Source organism: Geotrypetes seraphini, chromosome 2 (genome assembly GCF_902459505.1).
Source record: "Geotrypetes seraphini chromosome 2, aGeoSer1.1, whole genome shotgun sequence".
NCBI classification, from domain to species: domain Eukaryota; kingdom Metazoa; phylum Chordata; class Amphibia; order Gymnophiona; family Dermophiidae; genus Geotrypetes; species Geotrypetes seraphini.
In genome coordinates this window covers 116,789,769-116,815,678 of record NC_047085.1, presented here as the reverse complement: position 1 = coordinate 116,815,678, position 25,910 = coordinate 116,789,769, and the positions used below count along the sequence as shown (strand labels likewise).

The 25,910-nt window shown below is 42.9% G+C and overlaps 1 protein-coding gene across 1 annotated transcript in view; it reads left to right on the top strand.

The window, feature by feature from the left end:
• TGS1 (trimethylguanosine synthase 1) overlaps window positions 1-25,910 on the top strand; it is a 133,626-nt gene that overhangs the window by 63,632 nt on the left and 44,084 nt on the right. Inside the window, exons 10-12 of the mRNA XM_033933639.1 lie at window positions 4,648-4,791; window positions 9,107-9,323; window positions 15,840-15,918. Coding sequence (XP_033789530.1) covers window positions 4,648-4,791; window positions 9,107-9,323; window positions 15,840-15,918 — 440 coding nt within the window. The remainder of the gene's footprint in view (window positions 1-4,647; window positions 4,792-9,106; window positions 9,324-15,839; window positions 15,919-25,910) is intronic.

Below are 25,910 nucleotides of genomic sequence, written 5' to 3'. Positions count from 1 at the left end.
GGGGAATTAAATATGATTAGTAATAATCATATCTGAAGGAAAGGGCTTGGTAGTCTTATCAAGATGTTTAGGAGTTAGTCAGTATTCAGAAATCAAATGCATCTTTAAATAAGAATGTTTTTAAAGTTTGATTTAAATTTGTTTAAAGAGGATTATTCACGAAGGTATATTGGAGCACTTACAAAAAATATGGATTTACGTGTTGTATCATATACTATATGGCGTAGTGATGGAACAACTAAAAGATTTTGATTACATGCCCATAATGATCTTAATGGAATGTAAGGAATGATTAATCTATCAATAAATCCGGGAGAGTTAGTCATTCTGGATGTAAAGGTTAAAAGTAATATTTTATAAGTTATTCTATAGGAAAGCGGTAGCCAATGAGTGTTTTTCAAAAGAGGCGTTATGTGGTCGAATTTTTTTGACTTTAAATAAAAGTTTAACAGCTGTATTTTGAATAATCTGTAGTGTTCTAAGTTCTTTTTGGTTTATTCCTTGATTTAAGGCATTGCAGTAATCAATCTAATTGTGAAATAACTAGTGAATGTATTAAGATATTTAGATATGAAGTTTCTAGAAGGTTGGAAATAGAACGAATCATGCGTAGTTTGTAGGACATTTGCTTCTCCTTTTTTGTCTCCTTGGAGTTATGCACAAAGCAGGCCCCGGAGTCTTGGGACTACCTGTAGCTCCTTGGCTTCATGGCATTGACACCGGAAGTGGCCCTGTGAGTGAAGGCTCACATGAGGCTATTCTAATAGGCCGTGTTTCAGTAGTCCCGAAATTTTGAGATCTGGCTTCTGTTCTCCTTGGTATTCCTCTGCAGCTGCTTGGTGGGATGTTCTGTCTCATCTCCTGAAAGGAGTTTTTCTGGACACTCCAGATTGAGTGAGGGGTAGTGACATCTGTGAGACTGGAGATGGGATGAGGACATTATCTAAGACAAGTCACCCAAGGGTATTTGTCAGATCTGGATTGTCATTGGCCATCAATCACTAGGAAGAAACAGCCCTCTGCTTGACTACAGAACTTCCTCCACTGATCTTAGGAAAGGCAGTTTGGGTGATGTCCAGCAATGCAACTGCAGTGGCATACATTAATGTGCAGGGAGGAGCCACAAGTACCACAGTGGAGCAGGAGAGTGACTGACTGGTGCAAGATTGGGTTCTGCCAAGCTACAGAGCCAATCTCAGTGGTGCTTATTGTGGGAGTGGAGTATATTCAGATGGACTATCTCAGCAGGCAGTTCCTGAAACCTGGAGAGTGGAAACTGAACACTTCAGTATTTCAGCTACTTGTGGCCCATTGGAGGCCTCCAAATTTTGACCTGATGGTAACCCAGCAGAATGGAAAGTGTCTTTCCTTATTTAGCCACAGGAATGAATTGGGGTTGGCAGGAATAACACAGAATCCCTTGTATGTCTTTCCATCATGGTCTTTGCTAGAATTTCCAAAAAGTGGCAGCTCACCCTGTTTCTGGTGGGTTTGGATTATTTTCATTGCTCTGGTATGTGGACTTGATTCATTTGTTAGCAGGTTCACCTGTGCTACTCCTGAGAGGTCTGGTTCTCTTGCAGCAAGGGCCAGCTGTAATGAAAGATCTGGATACCTTATTTGGCTTGCCCCTTGAGAGATAGCATTTAGGTGAAAAGGTTGAATGTCCACAAGTAACAGCTATGAGCCTGAGTTCTTTGTGGTGCTGATGCAGAGCATGATAACAGTTGGATATGACATAGCCATTATTATGGTACATAGGTTTGAGTAATTTATTTGCAAGATTTGGTGTTATTTCACAAGAAGTAGTTTTGTGTTGCTATTACTGAGGTGATACAAGAATTTGAATAGAGTGGTAGAAACAGAGTTCAGGATGGTGCTGAGATGCTAAGACCATGCAGTGACCATCAGTTAATGATACTAGCTCAGGGGTTTCCAGGGCCAGTGCAAAGGTATTAGATATTCTAGCCAAACTATCAACCTTACATTCCCACTGAATTAACTTTGAGACCTTTAACGTCTCTTGTCATCCCCCCCCCAAGCTTTTGATAATTAAACTCCCGATTCCTTCCAGAACAATCCTATAAAAACACATACTTGGACACCTTAGGGCAATTCTGTAACTAGGCATCCCAATGCTGTGGTGTGTATTTGGAAGCCCCAACTATTAGGGAAATACTTTTAAAACTAACAGGAGAAAATATTTTTTCACTCAGAGAATAGTTAAGCTCTGGAATGTACATCCTTATAGAATAGCACTTAGGGCACTTAAACATGTAAATGCAAATTTTTTTCAGCATTTACACGCTCAAAATAACACATAACCACAGGTGACTACTTATTAAATTTTTATATGAAGAGCAATTTTATATTTAAATCTATCTACATATAGATAAGAGAGTGAGGGCAATGTCTAAAAGTCATTTATAACGGTAAATGAGCTACAGTAGAACGCTGATTATCCGGATGTCCAATTATCCGGACTGCTTCGGGGATCTCAGTTTATATTTGAGTTCTCCCCTTCCCCCCCCCCCCCCCGAAGTAGTTTCAAGTTTAATAAGAGTTTGATATTGTCGTATTATCAAATAATTTCAATGCGATGTATAAAATTAAAATATGAGTAGTACATGACAAAACAATTTGTTTTAGGGAGATAAAGGAATCCAACAAATGACAAACGGTTAATAGTTTGAAACATTAGGGAAAAGGGGAGAACTACAATAAGTAAAAAAGGAACAAAAAAGGGGAATAACAATAGGATACGTCAGATTTAAAATTAGCTGTCTCATAGCTTTTATACATCAAATGCATTCTTGAAAAGAAAACTTTTGAGTTTTCCTTTAAATTTATCAAGGTTAGCTTCTTCTCTTACATGTATTAGCAAGGAGTTCCATGTTTAAGGGCCTGTTACTGAAAAGATAGTTGCTAGATGGGTATTTATGATTTTCAGGGAGGGAACTGATAGAAAATGTTTATCTTCTGATCTCAGTGTTCTTGAGGGCACATAAGGAATGAGTATTCTTTCAACGAAAGAGAGGCTTTGAACATATTAACTTTAAAGGTTATTAAAGCTGTTTTATAAGTAATTCTATGATTTATGGGTAGCCAGTGAGCCCAGCCCCCATCCACCCCCCCCCCAGCAGGGAGACTTTTCCCCACCATCAGCATGTCCCCCCTCTACAAGAAAAGAGAGTGTTCCCCCTCCCTACCTGAACCGGGAGACGTCAGCACAAGACCCCCACTTCCTTAAAAGAAAAGAGAGCATTCCCCCCTCCCTCCCTGAACAGACACCACCAACCACTATCCCAGACCCAGAGGAAGGACACCAGGCCTACCTTGTTTCCCTGGTGGTGTAGCGGGCCACTGGGGCAGGAGCAATTCCCACTCACTCTTGCCCATGCTCTTTCAGTAACAAAAATAGCTGCTGAGATTTCCAGTGGCAGTGTTGCAGGGTACTTGAATATTAGCACACACTTACACTTATATTCGAGTATATAAAAAGTTAAAAAAGTATGATGCATTTGCTGCACAACTGAGTACTGAATACAAAAACTTTAAAATCTAAATTTCAGTACAATTTAAAAACATCCAGCCTGTGTAACACAGAAAAACTACTGTCCTCAAATCAGAGCTCATCATTTTAAATGTCCCTTTATAGTACACTTCTCCCTCCGTATTCGTGGTTTCAGCAATTACGATTTCAATTATTCACGGTTTGCTCCTCCCCCCAAATTATGTCAGCTTGCATAGAGAATTTGCTGATTCTAAGGGTTTACAGAGAAAATCGCTGATTCCCAGCACTTTCTTCACCGTGTGTTGCCTCTCCTTCAAGAACAGGTCAGGTCTCCCACCATGTTATTTGCGGTTTCACCATATTCATGATAATTTATAATAGAAAACAGCGAATAACATATGAAAAAAGTTATTTGAGGTTTTTCTATATTTGCGGGTCTGTTAATCCCCTATCACAGCGAATACGGAGGGAGAAGTGTAATAGCAAATATGACCTCTCAAATAGCAATATTTTAAATTTACCCCGTAATGAATAATAATCCTGAATCCACCTCAACTCCATTAGAATAATGATTCCACAATTTAAGAGGCATTTCTGAGAGCAAGCCTTTGACCTTTTCCTCCTTGCAGAAGTTAGATTGCAGATTTACCTCAATTTCAGAGACAAAACATTTGTCTATCCTGTTCATTTTTTTAGTGTCTGACAAGCATTTTGCTCTGTCTCTGTACTCAACTGATATTGTTATTAGCTTAAGAAATATTGAAACCCGCCCCTCACACACCACCCACTCAAATAGTAAGTAGCACTGCTTCCACTGAATGTTGTATTGAACCAGCAACTGGATTTTTTCCCAGTCAAGCTGAATGGCAGCTTTTGTAATCACCTTGTAAAGCTGATTTATGTAACAAAAAATTGATCAACATAAAAAGACAACTTTGTAGTTAAGGGTATTTTCCATCCTCCTCATTCCTAATCCTCTCTGCTGTGCTAACATTCTATGGCAATTTACAGAAGCAGTGAGATATTTGTTATATCGTAGTTTGATTATATTGTGTGGCAATTTTTGCTTTTATTATCCTGTATGTGTGTGTAGTTAGATTTTGTGATGGCAATTTTTTTTTCTCTTCCATCAGAGGGCTGGTTTTCCGTCACACCAGAGAAAATTGCTCTTCACATTGCGGGCCGTGTGCAACAGTCCTTCAAGTGTGACATCATCGTAGATGCTTTCTGTGGCGTTGGAGGAAATGCAATCCAGTTTGCACTGACAGGAAAAAGAGGTACTATAATCTTTTTGGGAAGTTGGGATGATTAGCTCTAGTCCTTGGAAATGTAAGCAGCCCTAGTTTAGGCCAAGCATTGTCAAATACAGTCATGAATAACGTATACCCTGAAGTTCAGTCTCGCTTTTGGCTGGCAAGATTAGGAGGTAGCCATCATTAGCTGCTCATAGTGGATGTGGGAAGTAAAATGTACCAAATATAAGTTGCCCTGAAGCAGTAGAGGGAAGAAGAGACCTGCGAAACGCTGGCCGCGTCGGCTTAATTCTCAGTGGCACAGACAGCTTCTTGGTCCCCGTTTTAAATTTTGAGAGAGACAAAAGAAGAAATGTGTTGCATGAGTGAAGTTTTTGTGCTTAAAGTTTACGGAGGGACTGGAATACCAAATTACAAGATAAGTTTACTTGGTTGTAATTGTTGCATGAACTGTTACAATTTAGCTGGTAAAATGAGTACCGTATTTTCACGCATATAACACGCATACGCACTAGGAATTTAGCAATATGGAGTAAAAGCCATACACTCCTAAAGCAGACCAGCTCTAAGACATTCTCTGTAGTTCTACTTTGGCTTGTGTTTGCCACAAGCAATCCCTACAGGTACCGTAAGAGGCTCGGCAAGTGTTTATCTTCATTTCATTTGTGGAATTTGTATTCTATTTCATGCAAATTTCTCATAGAGATTTCAGACAAATGAGTATAAACTTTTAACAGACTTAAGTACAAAATTATAAAACAAAAATTGCAGCCTTAAAGGGCATTACTACCTTATGAGTCAAAAGCCTGTACAACCAAAAAGACCGTCAAGTTGCTTCTTAAAAACTAAGTAATCTTGTTCAAGCCTAAAGGTACCAGACAGAGAATTCTATAGCAGTTGTCCGACCATTGAACTAGCTTTTCTTGTCATTAACCTTGCCTGCTTGATTCTCAGATGAATTTGGATTACTGTATATGTAGTTCAGAGATTTGCAAAATATGCAGGAGGTATTTTTTTCACATAGCACAAAATATATTGAGGAATAAATCAGGAAATATCATTTTTGTCCAACTGGACCAGTCCATACCAGTGTGCCTGTATTAAAAGCAGCTGATTATATCAAGAAGCAAGAACAGACCACTACCAGTATCATATTTTAATGGCTTTCTTGTGATTCCTCGGGAAGTTAATGATGGAAAATTTCAGTGTTTTGGCATTATAACTTCTAAAGCTCCCTTAAAAGAGACGCATGATACAATTATCCTCTAAAAGGTGTCTTAAGCTGTAAAAAATAAATAATAAAATAAAATTTTCAATAACCTGATCTAAGGGTGAAAGGTAATAATAAACTATGCAATAATTTGTCACTACTTTTGCATCCAAAAAATAGATAAAAGGCTTTCAAAACTAGCAATAAATAAATACTCCCATATAATTCAGTAGAGACATAAAGGACTAAATTCTATATATGGTGCCTTAAAAAGCTGCTCATAAGTATTCTATAAACAGCACTTAAAGGCCAACTTTTACAAAGTATTTTAGTGTGGGCAAGTACGACAAATGGCCCGAAATCCATAGAGATTTAAAGGGCTTTGGGGCTTTTGCCGCATGGCACTCACGAGCCATTTTGTAAAAGGGAGCCAAAGTTAGGCATGGTTTATAGAATAGTGCTTACACCCAAGACCTGTGCTCAACCGTTTACACCAGCTGAAACATAGTGTAAATCCTCATGCTTAAATTAGGTGCTGATCCTCTTTTTTGTTCTACGATTATGCGTGTAAATTTCAGAAATGTTCCCATCTGCCCAAGACACTTCTATTTCTGAGCCCCATTTTTACAGCTGGCCTAAATTTGCATGTATAATTTTTAATTACAATAGCATCAATAACTGATGATTAAAATGCCTATTATCTGTACTAGTTGACTCATTGTTCAATTAAGTTGCATGCCTATATTTGCATGTGCAGCTCAAAGCAACATATATAGAATCCAGGGGAAAATGTGAACTGTTCAGACGTAGAATGTTTATTAAAACAAAAGTGAATTAACTGAAAATATAAATCAGTATCAAATGTGTACAATAAAGTTCATAGCCAAATCAATTGTTCAATGTGTCAACATGTAGTCTTGCTTCAGGGACTTACTGTATTTTTCACTCCATAAGCACTTTTTTTCCACCCAAAAGTGCATAGAAATCTCGGTGCGTCTTATGAAGCGAAAGTACAAATTTTGTTACCCCGCCGCACCACCTTTTTAAATCCACCTGCCCACTGCCGCCGCCACCACAACACCTTTTTTAAAAAAACGCCCGGCTGGCCGTCGTCGTTGTCCCCTCTTTTTAACCTGGTGATCCAGTGTGTATCCTTTGTCTTATTTCCCAGCCTGCGGCGCAGAGATCAGCAGCACAGATGTCAGGAGCAAACTTTACACTCTCCTGCTCGGCCCTGTGCTGCTTTCTGAATGGCTGCCATAGGTTCTCGCGGGACTCACAAGAACTTAACGGCAGCCATTCGGAAAGCAGCACAGAGCTGAGCAGGAGAGCATAAAGCTTGCTCCTGACGTCCGCACTGCTGGTCTCTGTGCCGCTGGCCAAGAAATAAGGAGGAGCCCAGCAGAGCAAAGGCTGCGAGCACCGTCTTCCAGATAGCTGGAGCTGCTAGGCCCACGAATAAGGGAGGTGGGCTGGAGCCGACGGACCCACGAGTAAGGGATGGGTGGGCAGGATTTTAAAAGGTATGAGGGGGCTGGCTGGCTGGGTGGCCTGGGGCTGGCTAGCTGGCTTGGGGCTGGCGGGCTGGCTTGCTGGTTTGGGGCTGGCTGGGTGGCCTGGGGCTGGCCTGGGGCGGGCGGGCTGGTTTGAGGCTGACTGGCTGGCCTTGGGCTTGCTTGCTGGCTGGCGGGCTGACTAGCTTCTGGCTGGCTTGGGGCAGGCTGGCTGGGGGTGGGCTGACTTGGGGCTGCCTACCATTAGACATGCCCACCACTAGATGTGCCCTGTACCCTGTCCCGGCCTACCACCAGAGGGGGGACAGGGCACACCATGTGGTTCAGAATTTTTTTTTTCTTGGTTTTTCTTCCTTTAGAGCAGGGATCTCAAAGTCCCTCCTTGAGGGCCGCAATCCAGTTGGGTTTTCAGGATTTCCCCAATGAATATGCATTAAAAGCAGTGCATGCACATAGATCTCATGCACATTCATTAGGGAAATCCTGAAAACCCGACTGGATTGCAGTCCTCAAGGAAGAACTTTGAGACCCCTGCTCTAGAGGTAGCACCGTCTTACGGAGCGAAAAATACGGTAATTCAAACAAGATGTTCATGTTTGAGAGAGAGCTGAGGAAATAAGGTGACAGCTGAGAACTGAGGAGTCTAAAGAAAAAAAATAAGTAAGGGCAGAGGGAAAAATGGTACCAAAAGGAATAGTAATAAATATGTAAATTATTTTTAAAAATACAAAAATAGAACTGTCAAAAATATCACAAAAACTTACCCAGAAAAAATACCTTAATCACAAAATTTTTTTTTTGAAAAAAAAAGATACCCAAGCGCTGAGTACCATTTCCCGAAGTACAGTAGATAAACTAAGAATTGGTCTATAAAATAAACAATGTACATTCTTTTTATTTATGTATTTTGTTTTAATGTTTTATATCTGTCAATTTCACTTAACCTTATATATAGTTATTTATTGCTTAAATGGGAAAGGCTGGACACAAACGGCCTCTTTTAAGCCCATAAAGATTAAAAGGGCTTCGGGGCTATTGCCGCGCAGCTTTGTAAAAGAGGCCAAAAGGATGAACTATGCTTTTAACACTGTAGGATAAACTCATGAAGGTAAAAAAAAAATTTTCAAGCTGCGCTAGAGGATTATTATACAGGCCGGTGAGCATCGGAGCATTTACTGCAGCAGCCCTCACTAAAAATCCTCTAACGCAGCTTGATAAAAGGGGTTGAAAGACTATTATGTATCCCTTGAAATCTGTCTTGAGTCTTTTAAAAAAAAAGGAAATTGTAAATAGATTATAACAACTCTTCCATTATTCTGTGGAGTATTTTGCTTGTTTAAATTCTTGAGGGTATGGAGGTGTTTCCTGAGACAATTTAACACATTCCTGCCTGTTTATTGCTGTCATGTAGTCTGACAGAGACTTTGCTTATACCTCCAAAAATTAGATGGAATATTTTTTTTAATTGGTCTTCCTTTCTAGATACTATTTTCTAAAAACATCTGTTTTCCTCAATGTGTATGGATCTCTTGTGTCTCTTACTTAGAAGTCTAACTGTGCACCCTAGGATAACTCTTGACACATGTCTTCTGCTTCTCTCTTTCTCTGCCTATAGTGATTGCCATCGACATCGACCCTGTTAAGATCGATCTTGCTCATAACAACTCAGAAGTATATGGTGTCGCAGAACAGATTGAGTTTATCTGTGGAGACTTCCTGCTGCTGGCTTCTGGAATAAAGGCTGATGTAGTTTTCCTTAGCCCCCCCTGGGGAGGGCCCAACTATGCCAGTGCTGAAATCTTTGATATCAGCACAATGATGGCTCCTGATGGATATCCTTTAAACGTCAGGTAGCAGAGGATCTTTCCTCGACTACTCTTAAGGGCATGTTTTAAGAGGACAGGAGATGAGTGTCTTTCCTTCCCAGTGTTTGGGAGTGCTTTTCAGGTTTAAAATGGTTATCACTAAAGGGAATTAATCTTAATCCGTGACTACAGCGGTAGTACTTTTGTTAAGCATATGCCTTACACCAGTAATAATGTATTATTTTGAAAAGATAAATAAGGGATAATCAAATTGAAATTCATGGTATTGACTAGCACAAGAAAATCCTTTGCGGGTGCTGATAATTTATCCTAGATAGAGGGGTGTAAGAAAGCATTTTTTATCAGTGGATTTACAATAACTTATCTTTCCTTTAGAAAAATGCTAAAAATCTACTTATTTGACAAATTCATCTGAATGTGATTATAATACACTCTGTTTTTACAGTCTCTTGATTGTTGTTAACCCCTTTGAACTGAGAGGTTACTGCTGTATATAATTGAATTTATGTTATAAACAGTGGGTATCTTTATTGATAAGGTCAAGGAAAATCATTTGTTTATCATGATATGTTAGTTTAAAAGTCAAATTTCTATCCCTTCTGTTTAACCAGTTGTAAAAATTGTTCAGAATTTTTTCTCCATAAAATAAATGTAATCTCTATATCTCTTATAGAGACATATCTGACACTTAAAGGGATATTCTTGTACAATCCCACTCTATTCCTGGACAAGTGGGTTTTTCATCCCATGTTGCAACACTGCTTGTAGGAAACCTCATTTAGATCATTTTTCTAACCCTCCCCTTTTACCTCAGGGCTGCCCTCTGGTCACCAGTTGCTTTCCTACAAGAGAGACAATAGGAGCTAGTCTTTTTCTGTTCGTGTTTATTTTTCCTTCTACTCATTATTTTTACACACTTTGCGTCCTTATGCTGCAGAAGTTCCCTGCGGGGACAGCTCTGGCTACGGGAGATAGCAGACTTTGCAGGTTAAGTCTGCTTCCAGGAGGTTGGCTGCTTTGCAGTGCACTTCTTGGACAGCCTGCACCTTCAGGAGGTTCAGGGGCCATTCCCTTAGAAGCTGACTCACCCCAGATTTGTCCAGTAGTGGGTTTGAGTGCAGGCTGTATGGCTCTATGGAGGTGTGTCTGGCATCAGGGCCAACTGCATCCCTCAACCACGATGTGTCTCGAGGGTGGCGGAGGTCTCCTGCCCTTGGTGTCAGGCCGGAGGGGCAGTCAGAAGACCAGCAGTCCAGTTTGCAAAGTTTGTTGAGGCAGAGGTTCTCCCTATAAACTGTTTCAGCTTCCTTAACTGCAGCTCCCAGAACCACATGGCACAGTGGAGTACAGTGCTGACAGCCTGTCACAACAATTTTGGAGAGTCTTTAAAAATAGTTTTTGGGCAGTTTGAGAGTTAGCCCTATTTCCCACCCATAAAATTCTAAATTTGCCGCTTTTGGATGTTCCTGTGCTTTTCCCGGGCTGTTTTTCTTTGAAAATTTGCACCTGCGGCAACCATTTTGGATTTTCCCAATTTGAATGTAAAGTTATTTTTTGCCCTTACAAGCTTCGTGTTTGCAAGAAAACTACTCGGATGGACTCCTCAGGGCAGGATACTTCAGATTCATGCCCTGTTTATGATGGATGGCTGTCCAGCAAGCAGTTGTGTTCTACAAGTTGTATGGCGCAGGAGAGGGGCGAGGTTTTGTCGGCCTTGGTTCCCTTGATCACTTTATGGGGTCCTACCACCCACTCCATCTGTGTCCAGTCCAAAAAGTTCCCTGGGGAACGTGTGCTTATGGCCCCAATGAAACGCAGTTGCGATTTGGCGCCAAAGGCAAGAAATTTTTCAAAAGTGCCAAAGTTCCCAGGAGGTGGCTGTTACTCAGATGAGGGTTTCCTCCTGGAATTTATTAACATGCTCTTCCAGGCTTATCTAGCCAAGAAAAAGGCATCCAGTGCGCCTCCTTTGGCGTCCTTACTGGCTTTGGGGGTCCCCTTCTCAGGATTCAGGTCTTAAGTCCAGATTCCCTGAGTTATCCGGGGATGATTCGCTTGCTGATGACACGGATGATCAAGATGATCTAACGATGCCCTTGCTTAAGCAGGTGGGCACTACCACTGCGGGGAATATAGCAGCGCTTGCAGATCTCCAAGATCAGGATCTGGGAGAGGTTCTGGATATGGGTGTAGACTCCACAATGCGGAGATTTTTAAGCCTTCAGCTTTGGTCAGTCTAATTTCTGAATCCCTCCAGAAGTTCAAATTGGAGGCTGGGCAATCAGCATCTGTGGAATGCTCCCTTATGAGTAGCACAAAGCTGCAGTCTTCGTCCTTTCCTGATTATCCAAACATTGTGAAAATGCTCACGGATTGCTGTGAGGCGTCAGGAGAGTTATCTGAGCGTTGCTAGAGCCATGGCCAAGCTCTACCCTGTGGCAGATATATTTAATACACATTAAACATATCTGCCACAGCATTTTGCATCCCCGAAAGTAGATTCCTTGGTGGCACAGGTTACCAAGTGCACTTATCTCACCAGTGATGGAGGAGTTGTGCTTAAGGATACATAAGACCATCGGATTGATTTTGTCTTCAAGCAGCTCTTTGACTCTGTGGCTTAGTACTGCCCAATTCATCTCGGTGAATTGATTAGAATCGATTCACTTTCTAAAAAAAAAACCAAAAAACAATCAGATTCACCATTTCAGGGAGTCCTGACTCCTGACATACCTCGGGCATCCTAAAGTAGCAACAACAGTGGCAGTGACTGGCTTGGCAGAAGCAGCACAGTGACCAGGCTTCTCCTGGCCTGCGGGGTGAACACCGATGACATGACAGAGAGAAGCTCTGGCGGGCAGGCTGCAAGAAAACCTGCTCACCGAGCTGCTTCTGCCAAGCCAGTCACCGCCACCACTGCTGCTGCTAATTTAGAAGGCCTGAAGGGGGTGATGGGTGTCGGTTGGTGCTGCACAGTGGAATAGGAAGGATGGAAAGCTGCGGCACAGGGGGATGGGAGGGAAGAATTAAAAGCTGCTGCACAGGGGGATAGGGATGGAAAGCTGCTGCACATGGGGGAAGAGACAAAGAATTGGTGGAGATGGGATGGAGGAGAGGCAGGGAGAGATACTACAGAGGTAGAAAGGGGTGAGAGGTCAATATCCTGCATATGGTGGAGAGAAGGGAGACATGCATGGAGAAGAGAGAGGGAGAAATGTTGGACATAGGGTAGAGGGCAGGGAGAGATGGTTCATGGGGAGAAGAAATGGTGCACATGATAATGGAGGGGAGGAAGGGAGAGGTTGCTGCATGGAGGGGAATGGATAGGTTTGACCTAGGGCACAAGGCAGGGAGAGAGAGAAAGAGAGAGATGGTAGACAGTGGGAAAGAAACAGAAATGTTGGATATGGCAGTTGAAGGGAAAGTACAGAGATGAAAGATGTATGGTGAGCATGGAGAAAGGAGAAAATGTCAAATGGGCAGGAGACCCTGGCAAGCAAGTTAACAGAAGGCAAACAGAAACCAGAGCTTGGGACCCATCGTGAGTTGAATAAATAATTTTATTTTTTGTGATTAAAATATGTCAGATTTGAAATGTGTATCCTGGCAGAGCTGGTACCTTAAGTTGGGAGCAGAAGGGATGCTCAGACCCTCCTGCTCCTCCGGCTTCCAGAGATGAACTGTGGGTCTTAGGCCCTGCCCTGGTGCATCATGTGATGCACGGGGAGGGACCTATAACAACGGCCAATCAGAGACTTCCTTAGGCTACTCCCTAAGGAACTCCCTGATTGGCTCAAGCGCCTCAGGCCCCTCCCAAGGGAAGAGCCCAAGGCCCCTGAACCAATCAGGGCCTTAGGCCTCTCCCTGTGCATCACATGGTGTACCAGGGTGGGGCCTAAGGCCTGTAGTTCATCGCTGGAGGAGCAGGAGGGACTGAGCACCCCTCCTGCTCCCAACTTAAGGTACAGTGAGGGGACAGAGTGCATCGGTGTCTGCTGTCCGGTTTCAGGAGGGAGTGGGAATCCCTCCTGCCATTCGTTTGCAGCGACATCCTTTTTTTTTTTTTTTTGTTTAGGGAGGGGGGGCTTTTTTTTTTTTTTAAAAAAAATTTTTCTTAGTTGGGCAAATATTTTGCGTGTGTAATACATGCAAAATATCAGTGCCAACAGTTACGGCATGTTTTGAGCGAGGATGGCACACTTCTTTTTACGGCTGCCTTGTTACAATGTGGGGTACCACCCTTGGGACTTTCCTTTGCCAGGTGTCAGCTGAACCATTATGTGAGGTCTTTTCCCCCAGGCTCTTTGTCGGTGACCTTCGAGGATCAGTTTCTCTCATTTTTGGAGGCAGAGTCGGAGGGGGAGCCCTCGGTATCATATTTTTATAAGCAGTTGACTGCTTTGGGGGCACCTCCTGATTTTTCTGCTATTCTGCTGTTGTGGCAGAGGGATCTGGGACGTGTGTGGTCAGCTGATCTTTCTTCATGCACTTAAGGGGACTCCTGGGCTAGTGTACAGTGCAGAGCTTCGGGAATGTCACTATCGAACCTTGTTGAGAGCCTATGCCTCCCAAAGTCAGGCTTATTATATGGGCTGTGTGGAGACCCAATTATGCCAAAAATGCTCTGTTGTTGGGAACTCTTATTTCCATAGGCTCTGGTCTTGTATTTGTATTCAGGACTTTTGGTGCGCTCTGGCCTCCTTTTTGAGGAGGCTATTGCAGACGTCGCTTTTGGTGGCTGCCAATCCTATGTTATTTTCTCAATTTTCTGCGTGGTCTATGCTTGGTTCTTCTGAGCGGAAGTTCCTTGGTAAATGTTTTATATTGGGGAAGAAATGTATCCTAACCCACTGGACTTCGGGGGAGGCGCCCACGGTTTGGTATTGGCAGAACAAATTACATGAGTTGATGGGTTGGGAGGCTCGTATGGCATCCCATTCTTGTCGGAAAAGCTCTAATTTTGTGCAGATTTGGTCTCCCTATTTGCAGGTTTAGCCTCCGAGAGCCCGGAGCCACATTCTGAACAAATTGCAGCTGAGTGCATATCCACCTGGGGTGGGTTAGTTTGGGGGGGAGGCGTGAGTGTCTGTGGAGGGGTGGTTTATGGGCTTAGGTTTGCCCTGAGGTGCTAAGAGTGCAAGTACCTTGTGGTTTTCTTCGTGTCTCCAGAGATATGTTCCTGTTTGTTTGGGAAGGTTGGGGGTGGGCTGGGTGATTTGCTTCATTGCTTTACTTGTTGGCTCTGTTTTGTCATCAATAAAAATTGTTTCAAACTAAAATATCAATGCCATTATTTATTTATTTTAAAATTTTCTTTACCGTTTACAACTAAACGGTGTACAAGGTATACATACATAATCTTAAAACATCATGAAATAGATATTCAAAAGATCTTAAAACTATAACTAAAAAATACTAGCAAAGCTTTACATAAAAACAAATCGTAAAAGAGATAAACATTAATATCGTATCGTGGATACAAATTAATATCATAACTGTGGATCTCAAACAATTCATCAAGTTTACCTAAGAAGAGAGTTTGACTAAAAAAGCATCAGTAAACAACTGGGTTTTAAGTATTTTTCTAAACATACCTCTCTCACAACAATTCTGTCCTACCAAAGAATTCTAAATCTTAACTCCTGCACAGCAGAGTGTCTTTTTCCTAGTATCGACCAACCTTGGGTTCACGGTCATCTTCAGAAAGGCTAAGTTCTCAGAGCGCAAAATCGTTTGGGAATATAACTAGATATGTTATTTTTTACCATTTCTGGAATATTTCCGTACAAAAATTGATGACAAATCATTAAAACTTTGTACTGTATTCTGAAGGCGACCGGAAGCCAATGGAGTTTTTGGAGATGAGGCGAAATACGATCATATTTAGGCAAACCCAGTATCAATCTTGCTTCTGCGTTCTGTGTAACCTGTAACGCTTTACATCTAACCTTTATTATTCCAAGATAAAGGGCATTAAAGTAGTCAAGTCTCGACAGGACCATGAAAAAAAAAAAACAAGCCGTCTACAGCAGTCGGTTTTACAATTGTAAAACCCGATGCAAAATAGCCAATCAATTGTTAGTGACGCATTCGCTTGGCTATTTTGCATGAGGTTTTACTTATTTGCATGGATGGATCCGATCGGATAGGAGATTCATCGGACAGCAGTTTAGTCCAGTAAAACCGGTTTTGCAACCATCGTTACAGGATCGGTAGGTTTAGTGAATCTAGCCCTAAGTTTAGACACTGAAATCAGCAATCAGTGCTGTTTTATAATGGGTGCCCGTCTTTTAATATCCATTGTAGAATAGCATTGAGTTCCAATTTTTTTTTTTTTTTTGGCACTGATTTTTGAGCTCCATTTATTGAATCTAGCCCATAGTGTTTATAAAAGTTAAATGAGAATTTCTAGAATATTCTATTATCTCTCCATGTACTTTCTTCTGGTGTTAACTGGTTTGTGCACACTTGACAGAAATCAGATGTCCTTGGACTAGTTTGTTTCCTTTACTTGCTTTTTACGTTTGCAATTTTTAAGCTGGCTCAGAAGATCACAAACAACATTGTCTATTTCCTGCCACGGAATGCCGACATTAATCAGGTAATATTTATATCACTTTATTTAGTCTTGAGATGTTTTGTATAACTACTGTCTCTCCTTCATATTTTCCCCATTGCTGTTTTCTCTATCCCTCACCTATGTTGCATTGGGTTTAGTGGTACATCTTAAGTATCTGCAACCACCACTGTGCAGATTGTCCATGTAACTGCTGGCTCCTTCCTGAATCCACCCTCAGACTATTCCAACACTATCTAAATATGATCTCTTAGTTTTTTTTATATTTTCTGTGCCTGCTGTGTGGAGTGTCAGACTAGCTGAGGAAATTCTCCTTACCCTTGCCTGAGAGGAATGAAGTGGTGCCTGGCCTGGTATGTGCTAGCAGCTACCTCTGCCTCTCTGTGGATCCGAGTGGGTTTTTTAAGAAACAGAATGTTCAAATTTAGGTCATGACTGCTTCAAAGAATGAGTATTTTAAGTTCTCCACAACGTAGGTTTAAAGATCATGTAGAGGAAAACAAAATCGCTGTTTGTGTAATATTTATGTCCCTTTGAGGTCACATCCAGCCCCATCTTTTAAACATTTTGGAATACAACAACATAAGTGCTTTTCACCTGAGATCTGGGTTTATAACTTAAAAACATTACAGTGATTTGCCTTGCCACTACAACGACAATAAAAGTGGAAAATAACTGAAGTAATATAGGTCAACAAGTTTGTTTCTGGGATGTACCTTTTATAGTGGTATGGTTACCTGGGTGGTTTTGCCAGCTATGCACTATTTTGTATGTGTTGCCCTTGTTCTTTCTACTACAAAGCAATATTTAAACGTCTTAATCATAGCTTTCTTGACAGAAGGAAGGGGGGCTGCAAGTGTTCTGGGTCATGAACACAATCCTTTCCCATAATCCAGGTATGTATTTGCAGATAGTGTTTTGGAATTCAGATCCAACACTGAATAAAAAGGACCATAAAAACAATGAGAAAAAGTGGGTTTTGTTGTTGTTTTTACATGAAGGTATTAACATAAATGGTTATGACTGACAGGTGAAAGGAGAGTCTTAAATTAGAAAAAAGCTCTTTGCTGAACTAATGTTCATAAACTAAATATAATTCTAGTTCAATAGGAACGTCAGTCTTGAACTAGTGGGTTTATGCACCTTCACCCACAGGGTGTATGTAGAGAGCCTCGTTTGCATTTCTCTGCTCCGCCTCCCTTCTCCTTGGGCTGTCTTGTAATCCTCAGTTATTCTCTCTACTTTCGAGATGGTAGGAGCCTGTCTGTTCTGCTTGTGTTTATTTCTTTTTTCAGGTTTTTATCATCCACTTGAGAGGCTTTTTGGTGCTGCAGTCTCCTACTCTTGGTATATCTTTGGCTGCAGGAGAACACAAACTTTCAGATTAGAAGTCTGTAGCCAAAGGATAGACTGCTTTGCAGTGCACCCACTTGGCTGGCCTAGACTAACAGTCTGGGAGCTCAGAGACCGGGTTTTGTCAGCTGTCATACGTCGACCGAGTTGTCTTCTCTCTGCCGCGGTCCCGCCCCTTCTCTGACGTCAGATTTTACTTTATCTGATTTTACTCTGTATGTTCTGAATTTTAGGACGCCTTCAAACCAAGAGTATACTTTATCTGAGATGCCTGTTGCATCCAAAATTTGCAGTAGGATGTTATGGTCTACCAGGTCAAATGCTGCGGTAAGGTCTAGTTGTATAAGAAGCATTTTTTTTCCTGTGCTGAGGTGTTGTCTGGCTGTGTCAATGAGGGAGTCTAGTATTGTATCTATGCTGAAGTTGGATCTGAAGCCAGATTGCGTGGGTTGAAGTATATTATGGTCATCTAGATAGTTGGTGAGGTGTTTGGCTACTAGTCCTTCTGTCAGTTTGACATATAGAGGTATTGAGGCAATGGGTCTGTAGTTGGATGGTTGATCTGTTGGTCCTTTTGGATCTTTTTGAATTGGGGTAATGATGATTTCGCTGAGGTCAGTTGGAAAAAGGCCGTCAGTGAGCATGGTTTGTATCCATTGCAGAAGTAGAGTATGGAATTTTGTGCTGGAGGTTGTAAGGAGATATGATGGGCAGTGGTTAAGGTCACAGGATGCGTGGCTGTACTTTTTGTAGAGTTTATTGAATTCAGACCATTGTATGTTGGGGAATTGAGACCATGTTCTGTCAGCTGCAGTTGATTCTTAGTCTGTAGGAGGAATTGTGAGTTCGTTTAGGTGGGATGGGATATAATTGAGGGTGGCTCTGGCATTTGTAATTTTGTTCTTGAAGTGTTCTGCTAAGAGGGTGGCTGAGGGGGATGGGGTATTGTTAGTGGTTATGTAGGGTCTGGTGTCTGTTAGGTCTTTTACTATTTGGAATAGTTTTTTGGTATCTTGGGTTTCTGTGCCGATTAGATTAGTGTAATGTGTTTTTCTCTTGTTTGTTAGTTTTTTTCCAGGCAGTTTTTGTGTGATCTAGATTAGTTTTTCTCCATTTTCTTTCTAGTCTTCTGCATTATCTTATAAGTAGGAATAGTTCATTGTCAAACCATTGATCTGATCTTCTGCTGATTCTAGTTTTGATTTGTAGTGCGGCTAGTTCATCAAGGATGTTGGTAGTCAGATTGTTCCACTGTGAGATGAAGTCCTTGGGGGTCACAGTCCTGGATTGTTTCATCTATTTTTGTCCAGAATTTGGAGGGGTCGATGTGTTTGCGTGAGGTGTAAGTTATTTTGGGGGGTTTAGGTATGGTATCGTTCTTGGTCCAGTTGATGTTGAAGGTGTATAGAAACATAGAAAAAAGCGGCAGAAAAGGGCTACAGCCCACCAGTCTGCTCATTCCAAGTATCCCCCCCTGAATTTACTTCCTTAAAGATCCCACAAGAGTATCCCATTTATTCTTAAAATCCGTCACGCTGCTGGCTTTTACCACCTGGAGTGGTAGTCTGTTCCAATGATCCACCACTCTTTCGGTGAAGAAGTACTTCCTGGAGTCGCCGTGAAACTTCCCTCCCCTGATTTTCAGCGGATGTCCTCTGGTGGTCGAGGGACCCATGGGCCAGGAGATATCATCTTCTGGCTCGATGCGTCCCGTGATGTATTTATACGTTTTGATCATATCTCCCCGTTCTCTTCTTTCCTCGAGTGAGTACAGTCGCAACTTCTGTAGTCTTTCTTCATATGGGAGATCCTTGAGCCCCACGACCATCCTGGTGGCCGTTCGCTGAACCGACTCGATCCTTTGCACGTCCTTTCGGTAGTGTGGTCTCCAAAACTGAACACAGTACTCCAAGTGCGGCCTCACCATGGCTCTGTACAACGGCATCATAACTTCAGGTCTCCTGCTGACGAAACCTCTGCGGATACACCCCAATATTTGTCTTGCCTTGGAGGAAGCCTTCTCCACTTGATTGGCAACTTTCATGTCTTCACTAATGATCACTCCTAGATCGCGTTCCTCCGTGGTCGTAACCAAGGTCTCGCCATTTAGTACATAAGCTCTACGCGGGTTTCTCTTGCCCAAGTGCATTATCTTGCATTTTTTAGCATTGAAGCCTAGCTGCCAAGTATTTGACCATTGTTCCAGCAGCAGTAGGTCGTGTGACATAGTATCAGGTAATGAGCTTTTGCCTACTATGTTGCAAAGTTTGGCGTCGTCGGCGAATAGTGATACCCTTCCTCTAAGTCCTTGTGTCATATCTCTTATGAATAAGTTGAATAGAATTGGGCCCAGGACCGATCCCTGCGGCACTCCACTGATCACGTCCGACGCTTCAGATGGGGTACCATTCACCACCACCTTCTGACGTCTGCCGTTCAGCCAATCCATGTAGTTAGAATGTCTCCTAATCCTATCGATTTTAGCTTGTTCAGTAATCTTCGATGAGGGACGCTATCAAATGCTTTACTGAAGTCCAAATATACCACGTCTAGTGACTCCGGCGTCCAGTTGTCTAGTAACCCAGTCAAAAAAGCTAATCAGGTTAGATTGGCATGATCTACCCCTGGTGAACCCATGTTGGTGTGGATCACGTAGGTTTTCTTCGTCTAGGATTGTGTCAATATGCTGTTTGATCAGCGTTTCTATGAGTTTACACACTATAGACGTGAGACTCACTGGTCTGTAGTTTGCTGTCTCTGTCCTGCAACCCTTTTTGTGGAGTGGGATTACATTGGCGGTTTTCCAGTCCAAGGGGACCACTCCTGTGCTTAGGGAAAGATTGAAAAGAACCGATAATGGTTCTGCCAGGACTTCTCTTAACTCCCTGAGCATTCTGGGGTGTAGGTTATCCGGTCCCATTGCTTTGTTTACTTTGAGTCTTGATAGTTCGTTGTAGACGCTACTGGGCGTAAATTCGAAATCTTGAAACGGGTCTTTCCGGTTATCTCCCGTCTGAAGCTGAGGACCAGCTCCCGGTGCTTCACGAGTGAATACTGAACAGAAGTATTTGTTTAGTACTTCTGCCTTCTCAGAGTCTGATTCTGCAAATTTACCGTCCGATTGCTTCAAGCGTACTATGCCATCTTTGTTTCTTTTCCTGTCACTGATATAGCTGTAGAAAGATTTATCCCCTTTCTTCATTTTTCGTGCTAGCTCTTCCTCCATTCGGAGTTTGGCCTCTCTGACTGCTGTTTTGACAGTTTTGGATCTGTCAAGATAGTCCTCTTTTGCCCCCTCCCTGCCTAAATGTTTGTAGGCGATAAATGCGTCTTTTTTCTGTTTAACTAATTCTGAGATTTCCTTACTGAACCATTGGGGTCTTTTGTTTCTCCTACGTTTACTTACTGTCCTTATGTATCGGTCTGTTGCTTCGTGTAGTATGGACTTCAGGGACAACCACATATCTTCCACGTTGTTAGTTAGTTCTTGTTTATGTAGTTCCTGATGGACGAACTCTCCCATTTGGTTAAAGTCTGTGCCTCTAAAGTTGAGAATCCTTGTTGCTGTGCTTGTTTTTGGGAATCCTTTTCTTAGGTTGAGCCATATCATATTATGGTCGCTGGAGGCCAGTGTTTCCCCTACCGAGACCTCAGTGACACTATCTCCGTTGGTGAGGACCAGGTCCAGTAACGCCTGGTCCCTGGTGGGTTCCAACACCAATTGCTTGAGGCGTGCACCCTTTATGGAGTTTAATATTTTTTTGCTGCTACCCGTGGTTGCAGAGAGTGTGTTCCAGTCTGCATCTGGCATGTTGAAGTCTCCTAGTATTACTGAGTCCCCGCGCAGCGTGATATTCTCTATGTCCTCAATCAATTCCATGTCTTTGTCCTCCTGTTGCCTGGGAGGTCTATATATCACACCAAGGTATAGGCATTTTTCATTCACTCTGGCCAGATTCACCCAGAGGGATTCCCCAGTGTATCTAACATCCGTGATTTTGGTGGTTTTGATGTTTTCCTTAGTGTATAATGCTACTCCTCCTCCCAATTTACCCACTCGGTCGCATCGAAGTATGTTGTACCCTGGTATAATCATATCCCATCCATGCGATTCCGTGAACCAGGTTTCAGATATCGCTATCACGTCAAGATCGGCGTTTGCTATTTCAGTCTCTAATTCTAGAATCTTATTGCCCAAGCTGTGTGCATTAACATACATAGCCCTCCATATCTGTGAAGAGTTTTCCTTATTTGACAGTGTGGCTTCCGAAAACTCAGTGATATTTCTCCCTGATCTATTGTGGGTATCATTGGTACTTACCTTAGACTTGGTAGTATGAGTGCGATTTGCCTCCTCAGGGTGATTTCTTACTGCTCTGGGATATAAGTATGTACCCTCCCCCAACTTACCTAGTTTAAAGCCCTATGGAGTAGTCGGGCCAGTCGATGTGTATGTGTAGTGGTCTAACCAGAGGGATGGGGTCTAGGTTCCATTAGGTGTTTGAATTTCTGGGGAGGATGGTTGATGGGTCATGAAGGCTGCGATGTCAAGTTGGTGTCCTTTTTTATGTGTGGTTTGTGGGTTTAGGATTTGGAAGGATAAGGCATTGAGAAATGATAAGACAGTTTTTTGCTGGTTTGGATGCTTGATCTTCAAGGTATATGTTTAGGTCTCCTAGGATGAGGTTGTATTCTGCTGTTAATGAGTTTTGGTATATGAAGTTTTCAAATTCAGGTTTTACTCTGGTCCAGTTTCCTGGTGTTATGTAGCAGAGCATGCAGTTTAGTGAGTTTTTTAGAGTGGTGCTTGAGAGATGGCAGGCAAGGAAGTCCATTTATGGGGTGGATGTTTTTTCGAGTATATTTAGGGTTAGGGAGTCCTTGATTAAGATTGCTAGTCCTCCTCCTCTTTTTTTCTCTCTGCAGATTAAATAGCATCGGACCCAAGACCGAGCCCTTGGCACTCCACTGGTCACTTCCGACGTTTCTGAGGGAGTACCATTTACCACCACCCTCTGAAGTCTACCATTGAGCCAGTCTTTAACCCATGCAGACAATGTTTCTCCCAGTCCCATTGTATTCATTTTGTTCAATAACCTACGGTGTGGGACACTATCAAAGGCTTTACTGAAGTACAAATACACTATATCCAGGGACTCTCCCCTATCTAGTTGTTTCGTTACCCAGCCAAAGAAGCTTATCAGATTGGATTGACAAGACCTTCCCTTTGTAAATCCATGCTGGTGGGGATCCCTCAGCCTCTCGTCATCCAGAATCCTATCCAATCAATGTCTCCATAAGTTTACACAGAAAATGGAAAAAGGACCAAACAAAGGACAACCAGAAGGAACACAAAAAACACCAAAGAGAATGTCACCGAGTGGTTAGGAAAGCAAAAAGAGAATATGAGGAGAGACTGGTGAGGGAAGCAACCAACTTCAAATCATTCTTCAGGTATGTAAAGGGGAAGCAACCAGCCAGGGAAGAAGTGGGACCATTGGATGATGGAGACAAGAAGGGAGTGGTAAAGGAGGAAAAAGAGATAGCTGACAGGTTAAATAAGTTCTTCTCGTCGGTCTTCACGAGAGAGGACACATCCAATATTCCAGAACCCAAGGAGATCATAAATGGGGATCAGGATGAAAAGCTGGTCCAACTAGAGGTAAGACAAGAGGATGTCCTCCGACAGATAGACAGACTAAAGAGCGACAAATCACCGGGTCCGGACAGCATCCACCCAAGGGTACTCAAAGAGCTAAGGAAAGAAATAGCGGAACCACTTCGCCAAATATGTAACCTATCCTTAAAAACTGGGGAGATACCGGAGGACTGGAAAATAGCAAATGTCACGCCCATCTTTAAAAAGGGTTCAAGGGGTGACCCAGGAAACTACAGGTTGGTGAGCTTGACCTCGGTTCCGGGAAAGATGATGGAAGCACTGGTTAAGGACAGCAAATGTGAACACATAGAAAACAATGGATAGCTGAAGGCGAGCCAGCACGGCTTCTGCAAGGGAAGGTTGTGCCTCACAAACTTACTGTACTTCTTTGAGGGAATAAACAGCCAGATGGATAAAGGGGAATCCATAGACATCATTTACCTTGACTTCCAAAAAGCCTTCGACAAGGTACCCCACGAACGGCTGCTTAAGAAGCTGTGGAACCACGGGATGCAAGGGGATGTCCACCGATGGATCAAAAACTGGCTGGCAGGCAGGAAACAGAGGGTTGGAGTAAAAGGCCATTACTCAGACTGGCTATGGGTCACGAGCGGAGTTCCACAGGGGTCGGTGCTGGGACCGCTCCTGTTCAATATATTTATTAACAACCTGGAGGCGAGAACAAAATGTGAGTTTATAAAGTTTGCGGATGACACCAAACTCTGCAGCAGGGTTAGAACCGCGGAAGACTGCGAGTACCTGCAAAGGGACCTAACGATACTGGAAGAGTGGGCAAAAAAGTGGCAAATGAGCTTTAACATAGAGAAATGCAAGGTCATGCATGTAGGGAAAAAGAACCCGATGTTCAGCTACAAAATGGGGGGATCACTGCTAGGGGTAAGTAACCTTGAAAGAGACCTTGGGGTGATGGTAGACACAACATTGAAGGCGTCGGCACAATGCGCGACGGCCTCAAGGAAAGCAAACCAAATGTTGGGTATCATTAAGAAGGGTATTATGGCCAGGACGAAGGAAGTCATCATGCCACTGTATCGTGCAATGGTGCGCCCCCATCTGGGGTACTGTGTCCAGTACTGGTCGCCATACCTCAAGAAGGACATGGCAGTACTTGAGGGAGTCCAGAGAAGAGTGACTAAACTGATAAAGGGTATGGAAAACTTCTCATATGCTGACAGGTTGAAAAAGCTGGGGCTATTCTCCATGGAAAAGCGGAGACTTAGAGGAGACATGATAGAAACCTTCAAAATCCTGAAGGGCATAGAAAAGGTAGACAGGGACAGATTCTTCATACTATGGGGAACCACAAATACAAGGGGGCACTCGGAGAAATTAAAAAGGGGCAGGTTTAGAACAAACGCTAGGAAGTTCTTTTTTACCCAGAGGGTGGTGGACACATGGAACGTGCTTCTGGAGGCCGTGATAGGCCAGAGCACGTTACAGGGCTTCAAAGAAGTTTAGATAGGTTCCTAGAGGATAAGGGGATTGAAGGGTACAGATAGGAGTTGAGGTAGGTTATAGGAAATAGTCAGGGACCACTGCACAGGTGATAAGCCTGAGGGGCCACCGCGGGAGCGGACCACTGGGCGGGATGGACCTCTGGTCTGACCCAGCGGAGGCAAATTCTTATGTTCTTATTGATGTAAGACTCACAGGTCTGTCATTTTCAGCCTCTGACCTACATCCCTTTTTGTGGAGCGGAATGACGTTAGTAGTTTTCCAGTCCAAGGGGACTTTTCCCTTGTTTAGGGAAAGATTGAAAAGCACAGCTAACAGCTCTGCCAGACATCTCTCAATTCCCAAAGTACCCTGAGGTGTAGATTATCCAGTCCCATGGCTTTGTTCACTTTTAGCCTCGATAGCTCCTGGTAGACGCTGCTCGCGGTAAATTTAATATCCCAGAACGGGTCCTCCAAGCACTCCCTTGTCTGCAGCTGTAGTCCAGATCCCGGCGCTTCACAGGTAAAAACCGAGCAGAAGTAGCCATTGAGTAGTTCGGCTTTATCTGAGTCCGAGTCTACATAGTTACCGTCAGGTTTCTTGAGACGCACAATCCCGTCTGTGTTCTTTTTTCTGTCGCTAATATACCTGAAAAATGATTTATCCCCTTTTTTAAAATGCCTAGCTGTTTTTTCTTCCATCATGAGTTTGGCATCCCTGACTGCTGTTTTAACAGTTCTAGATTTCACCAGATAGGCTTCTTTAGTTTCCGGTCGTTGTAATTGTTTGTAGGATATAAATGCTCTTCTGTTTTACTAGTTCCGAGATCTCTGCGGAGAACCACTGGAGTCTATTATTTCTCTGTCTTTTACTCACGGTTTGGATGTAAAGTTTGGTTGCTTCCTTCAGGGTAGATTTCAGAGCCGACAACAGTACCTCCACATTGTCTATCGTGTCCTGGTTTTGCAGCATCTCATAGACAAAATCTCCCATGCTCTGGAAGTTCTTAAAGTTAACATAGAAACATAGAAGATGATGGCTGATAAGGGCCATAGCCCATCAGGTCTGCCCACTCTACTAACCCACCCCCAAGTCTAGGGGGATCCTACTCCTGGTGACAGGTTCCCTTGGCTTAACCCTCTAAGGCAGGGCTGCCCAAGTCCGGTCCTCGAGATCCACCGGCAGGCCAGGCCCCCAGGACACCCACAATGAATATGCATGAGAGAGACCTGCCTGCACTGCCTTCTTGGCATGCAAATTTCTCTCATGCACACTCACCGTGGACATCCCGAAAACCCGGCCCGCCAGTAAATCTCAAGGACCGGACCCAGGCAGCCCTGCTCCAAGGGATCCCACCTTTGTCGATGTATTTGACCTAGTGACTCCCTTCCTGAGGTGAAACCACACCATGTTGTGGTCACTGGAGGCCAAAGCATATCCTATCGAAACCTCTGTGACACTGTCTCCATTGGTAAGTAACAGGTCCAGAATTGCCTGATCCTTGGTGGGCTCCAATAACATCTGTTTGAGGCATGCTCCCTGTATG